Here is a 9,641-nt window from a genome sequence, read left to right on the forward strand (position 1 = left end):
GAGAGATAGAGTGCGGTGGGGTTCGGGTGTCATTTTAGATAGTGAGAAAGTGAGAGTGAGATAGTTGGGGAGGGACGGGATAGGTTCAGATAGCCTAGGGAGTTTTTGGTCTCTCCAAATGATTAAATTACACAGTTGGTCCCCATACTTTCACTAAAATTGCAAATTGGTCCCTGTTGTTAAACATGTGCAGGTCACATGTTCAAAATAAAGAATATTCTGAGAATATTCTATTAAATCAAACACTTTTTGAACGGCGGGGACTAAATTGTAAATTTTAATTCTCTTTAGGGATCCAATTATAAACTTTTAAAGTGTAGGGACTAATTTGCAATTTCACTGAAAGTGTAGGGACCAACTGTGTAATTTAACCTTTTCAAAACCGCCTAACTACTTTTCTCTCTCTCTAATTTTCGAAACCACTAACCACTTTTTCAAAATTCTTTTTAATTAACTAATTGTTTTAAATTCTAATTTTATTTTATTTCTTTTAATATTTTCGAAACTAACTTAATTAATTAAATAAAAATAAAAATATTTTTCTTTTCCCTCTTTTTAAAATTCGAAAACTCTCTCTCTCATCTCTTTCTATTTATTTTATTTATTTACTAACACTTCTCTTCTAGTCATAATTCGAACCCTCTCTCTCTCTGTGTTCGAATTTCTTCTTCTTCCTTCTTTATTCTATTATTCTTTTCCTCTGACACATAAAGGAATCTATATACTGTGACATAGAGGATTCCTCTTCTTTTCTATTCTCTTCTTTTTCATATAAGCAGAAACAGGGATAAAGATATTCTTGTTGAAGCTGATCCTGAACCTGAAAGGACTCTAAAGAGGAAACTAAGAGAAGTTAAAGCACAACACTCTAGACAGGACCTTACAGAAATTTTCGAAAAAGAAGTGGACATGGCAGCCGAACCCAATAACAATGGTGGAGATGCAAGGAAGATGCTTGGTGACTTTACTGCACCAACTTCTAACTTCTATGGAAGAAGCATCTCAATTTCTACAATTGGAGCAAACAAATTTGAGCTTAAGCCTCAATTAGTTTCTCTAATGTAGCAGAATTGCAGGTTTCATGGGCTTCCATTGGAAGATCCTCATCAGTTCTTAGCTGAATTCTCGCAAATCTGTGACACTGTTAAGACCAATGGGGTTAATCCCGAGGTCTACAGACTTATGCTTTTCCCGTTTGCTATAAGAGACAAAGCTAGGGTATGGTTGGACTCACAACCTAAAGAAAGCCTGAACTCTTGGGAAAAGTTGGTCAATGCTTTCTTGGCCAAATTCTTTCCATCTCAAAAGATGAGCAAGCTTAGAGTGGAAGTCCAAACCTTCAGATAGAAGGAAGGTGAATCCCTATATGAAGCTTGGGAAAGATACAAGCAATTGATCAGAAGGTGTCCTTCTGACATGCTTTCAGAATGGAGCATCTTATGTATATTTTATGATGGTCTGTCTGAATTATCCAAGATGTCATTGGACCACTCTGCTGGTGGATCTCTTCATCTGAGGAAGACGCCTACAGAAGCTCAGGAACTCATTGAAATGGTTACAAATAACCAGTTCATGTATACTTCTGAAAGAAATCCTGTGAATAATGGGATGACTCAGAAGAAAGGATAAATTCTTATTAATTATTGTTATTAGTGACTAGGGTAGAAAGCTTATATTCTCAATCCTTGCCATGAATGTCTCTCTTTATTACTTGCTTTCTTTACTTGCTCGATTTACTTTTTTTGTCATTTATTTTATTGCCCCTTTTATCAATCAAACCCCATGTTCTCTCATAGCCAATAATTGACCACTACATTACAATTCCTTGTAAGACGACCCGGAGATTAAATACTTCGATTAATTTTCATTGGGGTTTGTACTTGTAACAAAACCAAATTAAATTTGATATGAGAATTGTTTGTTGGTTTGGAGCTATGCTTACAACGAAGTTGTTATTTCTATAAGAGAAATTCTAGACCGACAACAAATCTTGTATCAGCCCCCACACTCACACGTCAAAATGCGTCATGCTAGGGAGAGGTATCCACACCCTTATAAGGTAATGTTCGTTCTCCTCCCTAACCGATGTGGGACCTTACAATCCACCCCCTAAGGGAGCCCAGCGCCCTCGCTGGCACATCGATCTGGGCTCCAGCTCTGATACCATCTGTAACGGCCCAGACCACCTGCTAGCACGGTATTGTCCGCTTTGGCACACAAGGCCTCACGGTTTTGCCTTTGACGATAAGGATGAGAGCCGAAGCCCCCCACACTCACTTGTCAAAACACGTCATGCTAGGGAGAGGTAACCACACCCTTATAAGGCATGCTTCGTTTCCCTCCCCAACCGATGTGGGACCTTACAAAAATTACTCCGGGGACACGAAACTTAAAATCTGAAATTAAAAGAAAATAAATAAAACAAAAATCAAAAGTTAAAGGAAAAATAAAATAAACAAAACTAAGAAAAATACCCAATCTAAGAAACAAGACAACTAGTAGTTGTCAATCACAAACAATCCCCGACAATGGCGCCAAAAACTTAGTGCCCGAATTAGGGTTTCACACAGCTTAACCGGCAAGTGCACCAGGTCATCTAAGTAATACCTCAGGTGAGTGAGGGTCGATCCCATGAGAACTGTTGGACTGAGCAACAATGGTTGTCCAACTAACTTAGTTAGGCGAATAGAAAGGGATTTGGTGAGTCTATTCGCATAAAACAGTAAATAAGTAAGTAAATAAAGCAAATAAGGGTTTGGTGTGAGAACAGTATGAGAAAGCAGTTAAGACTTCAGAGATGTTAATCTTTCCGGATTAAAATTTCTTACCAACTATTTTAACAATGCATGATTCATTCCATGACAAACTGTAAATGTCTAAACCCTAATCTCTTAGTGATTTAGCCTCCTCTAACCTTCATTAACTGCTAGTCTCGTGGTTACTTAATTCCGATTAGAGGGTAAAGTTCAAAAACTAGTTTATGACCACAAAAATCCTAATTAACCAAAGCTAACAGGATTATATAAGATTATCTAATATTAAATATGTATTTTCTACAAAACACATTAGAGATTGAATTTTGATACAATTTTTTACACGCATGATTAAAAACAATAAGATATTATTATCCTTAAAATATGGTCATTTTTGGTTAAGTATATATTTTTTTGTAATTTTTTTGTTAACAATTAATAATACATTTAAAAAATCACAAAAAATATATACTTAGAAAAAAATCACTAAATTTTAAGAATAATATCTCATTTTTTTAAATTATGCTTACAAAAATTCACATCAAAATCCAATCTCTAAAGTATTTTATGAAAATATATATTTACTGTTGGACATTTTTATCGTGTTTTTAAATTATTTAAAGACATTTTTTTCGATAATAAAATTTAGGTATATTTTTGTCAGCATTTGAATAATTCGGGGACTTTTTTTGTGGTTAACCCTTTTTTCAAAAAAGATATTTAACTATTTATAAAATTAGATCTTTATAGTTTTATTTTTTTTTTCTATTCATCATAGCATGTACCTAATTATAAAAGTAATGTTACTTTGAGATGGTTTGATAATGTTAGAAAAACAATAATTTAAAATTAACTTATTTAATTTACTATTTTTAATTTTATTTATAAAATATTTATAATTATGTATTTATTATATTTAATATTATCTAACTATTTCAACCATAGTTTTGGAAAAAAAAATTTTTTGGTTCTTAAACATATTTAAAGATTTTTAAATTGAATTATGAAAGTTACTCAGGAATAGCGATTTATCTATGAAAGTATGAAGAAATAAATTCAGCTAGATGCCAAAAATGGTTGATTAAATGGGTCTATATTATATCCAGAAGACTTGATTGGTTTGAAAATTTTGTTAAAATTCAAAAGAGGTAGGTATACCAACGAAAATGATATGCACCTAAATAAACTTTGTTAAAAGGTATATAAGGATGTGGTGGTGGTGATCAAGTGGCGGGTTGAGAAGGTCTCCACATGAGCTCAATCTGAAGGCGACCATTCTTAGAATCTATGAGATGATATCTCTCATTGATTCTCTTGTTTGTAACAACATCAGCAAGAGAGATGTCAGCGTAACCGAGAGACTCCTTCTGACGAAGCAAATTACGGGAAGAAGTGCTAACAACCTCCACATGTAATTTGTCGTTAGTGGGAGGCTCCTCCACCACAAACTGGAACTCCTCTTCCCACCGCGGGTCTCTGTTCTTCTTCACGTGTTTGGTTTTCCTCTCCTCTCCCCTGAAAATGAGGCGTACTTGTGGATTCGTGTGGTACTTTCCTTCCACGTCTTGTGCCTCATGGACTACAACTACAAGCAATCCTCCACCTGGAGGAGTCCCTTCTGGAGCTTTATCCATCATCATCATCTCTGTCTCTTCAAACCCTTTCCCCATCTCTTCCTCCTTGAAAGCCTTATATGTTAATTCCATAACTATCTGACCTCGGGACTTGTCATTTGCCGCATCATTCGGATCCATGTTCTTTAGCAGATCCTGTGTTATCACCTTTGTTTCTTCCTCTTTCAACTCTTTCAGAGCCACCACATTCATACCCATAAAATCATGCCTCCCGACCTGCTCCCAGTCATACACTTCAAACTCTAGTGTCTGTGTTTCTGGATCCTTCACTAGCAAATTAAATTCTTCATTCCATTCTGGGTTCAAGTTCTTGTGCTTCACCGTTGTCTTTTTCGCTGGCATATTGTCCCCAGAAAGCTTTATCTTCACATAAGGGTCAGATGCACTAAGAAGATCTTTCTTCTTTAGTTTCATTGCTCTCACTACTTTTACAACTAAAATTCCAATAGCCCTCCTCATAGCTCTAACATTTCAGATTAAAAATACATAAGTGATTTTTCTTTTTCTTTTCCTTTTTTTTTTTAGAATACATAAAATAAAAATGCAAAGGTAATGTATGTACTTTGCCGGATCCATGATTTGAACGTCGAGGGTTTTGGGCCATAAATACATATTCGCAACCTGATCTTTGATAAGCTCCTGGAAATAATAATATAAAAGCCATACATATTTTAAACAAACTGTACTAGTAGTAATATCAAAACAGTTCAATTCATAAATTGAATTAGGAAGAGCGACATTCGCTCTACCATAAATAGATTCCCTGATTACCACTCCAAGTCGATGATGAATGCATCTCAACTTTTAAGAATTAAAAAAATAAAAACAAAAATAAAAATGTGGTCAAACATATTACCTGAACAAACCTGTAGAGACCAGGAATAGACATAAGATCAATCCCTACAAGCTTTAGTCCGAAGTCAAGATGTGGCTGCAACATAAAGGATGCCAAAGTAGTAGAGAGTTTATCATGAAACAATTGAAAAGCGATATAGTAAGCTATGCCCCAAAGGTTTACAAACACCACTACAAACCTTTTCCATGAGAGACACAAAGATGTTGGCAAAACAAGGAAAGCTTGGAACCAAAGGTTTCAAAGTGACACGAGGTGCAAGAAAAACTTGCAAATCCACCACTTGAATGGTTGGTTTCAACCCAAATGCCTTAACTGCGACGGTGACATTAGGATTTCCAGCCCATTTGATACTTGGTTCCATAATTAACTCCTTCTCATCAGTTATATAAACTTTCATCCCTGAGGAGATCAACGAATTAATTAATACGTACCGCTTAGTTAGATTGGTACCTTGTTAATTGTACAAGCTAAGAAAACCTTGAAAAGTAGGGGGCAGGCTGCCGAGAGTGAGCACTTCAAACTCTACAGAATCAATTTTATAGTTGGGAATCTGCTCTGCAATCATGGGTTTCACAATGCCCTCCGCGGTCTTGCATATTGCCTAATTAGACAACAGTTTGTTGATTACATGCATGCAGTAAGTGAAGTACACCAATTAATAATGGAAACTATAGGTAAATAACTCCTCACCAACCAACTTTAAACAACTATAATTAATAATTATTAATTTTATATTTTAAAAATAAAATTTAAATAATTACTAATTAATAATTTAAAAAATCAAAATTACTAATTAATAACAAATTGATTAATAGTTAACTGGTTGGATATTAGTTACCTAGTAGAGTACATTAATAATTTATCAATTAATTAAGGAATAGACTATATCTATGCCTTACCTTGTCAAGATAGGGCCACATGTATTCGATAAGCCTGTTAAGCCAGTCAACCTTGAGGGGCAAAGATTGAAACAAATAATATAAAAACGGAAATGTTTGGTAACCAAAGAAAATCAGAACAGTGTTGCGTTTAATTTGTCCAAACAAAATATATTTATATAGAGAGCAGATAATAATGCATAATACATTACGTACCCGATCGAAGTCTGGATTTTTAATCCAAAGTGGAATCTCAGGAGTTATTCGTTGGAGAGTTTCAGAGTCTTGATTCGCTAGTGGTTGGATCTCAGGATCCTGTGTTATGTCAAATAGTGTCAGTATAACTACTCATTCACCTATGGCTGCGTATTTGTATGTGTATGTAATGTAAGAACTTGATGATAAAGAAGGTCAAAGACGAAAGGAGTATACATACATACCTTAACATCGGCGGATTCAGAGTAAATGAAGAGAAAATAGCCAGTGACGAGGCCAAATGAAATTCCAATTCCGAACCCGAAAAACCCAAAAATGGTACTAAAGAAACTCATCTTCTCTAAAGCTTCAACTCTGGAAAGAAAAAAAATTTCAAAATCATATGTATCTTCTTCGAAAGAACCATCTCAAAAATGCATCACTTCCAATGTTCCCGAGCTCTCCTTGGATCACCATCCCTCCGCTAAAACGTGTAATGCTTAGCAAATTTTGGAAAACAACAAGGATAAAAGAAATAGTAATATTTACATAATTATTTTTTATTTACTTATTTGTCTTCTTAGCCAAAAAGAATTAATACATCATAAATATTTGAAAGATAATAAAAAAATAATTTAAAATTATTTTATTTTATATTAAATTTGTTTATTTTATAATTTTTATTATTATTAAAATAATTAAATAATTCTAAATATAATAGATATACAATTATAAATATTATAAGCATAAAATTATTAATTTAAATTAAATAAAATAATGTTAAATTACTGTCTGTCTAACGTTACGAGATTAATAATCCTACTCCTTATACTAATAAAAATGTAACTATTATATCGTATATAAAAATGTTTGGAAATTGTTACGGATCCGGCCCACGGATCCTACACCCAGAACGGTCCCCGAACCCCGTTACCAAGGTCCGACCCCCTTCGCCCTTCCAGAAGGCCCGGAACCAGCCCACTAGAGCTCATAACCAACTTTCGAATTCAAACGTCTCCCTTATCTTAGCCAAATAAGATAAGATAAGATAAGATAATTCAAACGTCTCCCTTATCTTAGCCAAATAAGATAAGATAAGATATTCACCATCACCTATAAATAGAGGACTCAGGTCCCTCCAGGTATTCATTCATTCCTCACACCTTCTACCTCTTAGATCCATTCTGACTTGAGCGTCGGAGTGTCTTTGCAGGTACCACCCCCCATTGCTCCAGGCAAGTGATCCGGCATCTGCCTCAATCCGCAAGTTCTCGATCCATCTCTCAACCTGTACCAGAGACATCTTGTACATTGGCGCCGTCTGTGGGGAACTTTGCAACGTTGTGGCGGCATGGCGGATAACCCAGAAGAGCAATCATCAAACTCAGACTTCTTGCGTGTAACTGAGAGCAAAAAGGAATAATGTTTCCTTAACTTGCATCACCTTTGCATGTTTATGCATCCTTTCGTCCTACTCCAACGGCGAAATCCCAAAAGGAATAATGTTTCCTTAACTTGCATCACCTTTGCAGGGATAACACACCTTCGTCCTACTCCAACGGCAAAATTCCAAAGGAATAATGTTTTCTTAACTTGCATCACCTTTGCATGTTTATGCACCCTTTCGCCCTACTCCAACGGCGAAATCCCAAAGGAATAATGTTTCCTTAACTTACATCACATTTGCAACGATAACACACCTTCGCCCTATTCCAACGGCGAAATCCCAAAGGAACAATGTTACTTGCAATTACCTTCTTAGTGATAACACTCTTTATGCACCCTCGCCCTACTCCAATGGTGAAATTCCAAATCCTCTGAGCCCAAAGTCTCGCCTCCCTTTAGTGGGACACCTCCACCTCTTGGACCTTCTCATTCACTACTCCCTCATCCGTCTCTCCAAGCGCCATGGCCCCATCTTCTCCCTCTACTTCGGCTCCATGCCCACCGAGGTTGCTTCTTCTTTTGAACTCTTCAAGCTCTTCCTCCAAATCCACGAGGTCACTTCTTTCAACACTAGGTTCCAAACCTCTGTCATCCGTCGCCTCACCTGTGACAACTCTGTTGCCATGACATCATGAACGACCTCCTTAAATGCTACCACCGTGGCCAAGCTTAGACCTCTCAGGAGCCAATAGATCAAGAAAGTTCTCAAGGTTCTTGCACAGATATGGGGGACAGCCAAATCGTGGCGGCATGACGGAGAACCTCGAGGAGCAATCCTCCACCCGACACCCTAACTCAAACCCACAAAACCCAACTCCCGAACTCCAAGATAACACTCCTCCCACCCACGGGAGGATAATAAACGCGGCACATCACCAACCAACCCCAACCCAGCAACAACCAAGAGAGGACAACCGTCCTCCCACTGAAGCCCGGCCACCCGATGGCCTGGGAGAGAAGGCGGTCCAGATAATCCAAGAGTTGTGCCTCAGGGTGCAAAACCTCAAAGGCCGAGTCACACCCAAAGAACGGTACCACCCGGAGCATACAAGCCAAGCGACCTCTAGGACCTAATCTCATCGCGATACCAGGAACACCAGGCCCTCTGAGCAACAACACTGCAAACAGCACGATCGCAGCATTTCCCTAGACCCGAAACACCGACGCGGAGAAGACGACTGACGGCACCATCGGGAGGCCAAACGAGCAGGAAACATGCACGTGATAATGGAAGCCATCCCGTTCACAGAAAAATCCTTGAGAGCCAAACTCCTGAAGGACTTCAACAAGCCCACTGACATGAAATAGGACGGGACCAACGATCCCCGGGAACACCTAACGGCCTTCGAGGCCAGGATGAACCTGAAAGGAGCCGCCGACATGATCCGGTGTAAGGCCTTCTCGATAACCTTAGCTGGCCCTGTGATCAAATGGTTCAACGCCCTCCCCAACGGATCTATAACTGGCTTCCACGATATCTCACGGAAGTTCATGGCCCAATTCACCACCAGAATCACCAAAGCTAAACACCCCATCAGCTTATTAGGGGTCACACAGAAACAAGACGAATCCACACAAAAATACCTGGACCGCTTAAACGATGAATGCCTAACGATTGATGGACTCACGGATTCCGTCGCAAGCCTATGTTTAACCAACGGGCTCATGAACGAAGACTTCCGCAAACACCTCACCACTAGTATGGACCATGCATGAGATCCAAAACGTCGCCAGAGATTACATAAATGACGAGGAGGTCAGCCAGGTCGTCGCCACCAATAAACGGCAACCCGACTTCCCGCCATAATCCGATGCCCAGAGAAAGTCAAAGAGACCAACCCAAACAAACCAACACAAACCGACCACCCAGGATCGGGAA

At 38.0% G+C, this 9,641-nt stretch overlaps 1 protein-coding gene across 2 annotated transcripts; it reads right to left on the reverse strand.

The window, feature by feature from the left end:
- Positions 1-3,795: 3,795 nt before the first annotated feature.
- Positions 3,796-6,672, reverse strand: LOC112763491 (synaptotagmin-2-like). Of its 2 annotated transcripts, none has more exons than XM_072222116.1 (8): positions 6,562-6,672; positions 6,338-6,436; positions 6,143-6,193; positions 5,721-5,844; positions 5,422-5,642; positions 5,244-5,318; positions 4,950-5,026; positions 3,796-4,805 (listed from the first exon to the last, which is right to left on the reverse strand). In XM_072222116.1, exons 1-8 carry the CDS (start codon positions 6,670-6,672, stop codon positions 3,977-3,979), a joined length of 1,587 nt encoding a protein of 528 aa, XP_072078217.1. In that variant the 3' UTR covers positions 3,796-3,976. The 2 variants fall into 2 exon arrangements, with proteins under 2 accessions (XP_072078217.1, XP_025664931.1); XM_025809146.2 differs by having other exon boundaries at positions 3,796-4,850.
- Positions 6,673-9,641: the final 2,969 nt, after the last annotated feature.

The sequence above is a fragment of the Arachis hypogaea genome, chromosome 17 (assembly GCF_003086295.3).
Source record: "Arachis hypogaea cultivar Tifrunner chromosome 17, arahy.Tifrunner.gnm2.J5K5, whole genome shotgun sequence".
NCBI lineage: Eukaryota > Viridiplantae > Streptophyta > Magnoliopsida > Fabales > Fabaceae > Arachis > Arachis hypogaea.

Bases quoted from the DNA above. Each gene is read 5' to 3' on its own strand.
- LOC112763491 (XM_025809146.2), bottom strand. From the start codon at position 6,672: ATGAGTTTCTTTAGTACCATTTTTGGGTTTTTCGGGTTCGGAATTGGA. The intron at 5,643-5,720 runs GTTTTCTTAGCT...TGATCTCCTCAG, and splicing joins CCTGCCCCCTACTTTTCAAG to GGATGAAAGTTTATATAACT. The intron at 5,027-5,243 runs GTAATATGTTTG...TATTATTTCCAG, and splicing joins GTCTCTACAGGTTTGTTCAG to GAGCTTATCAAAGATCAGGT.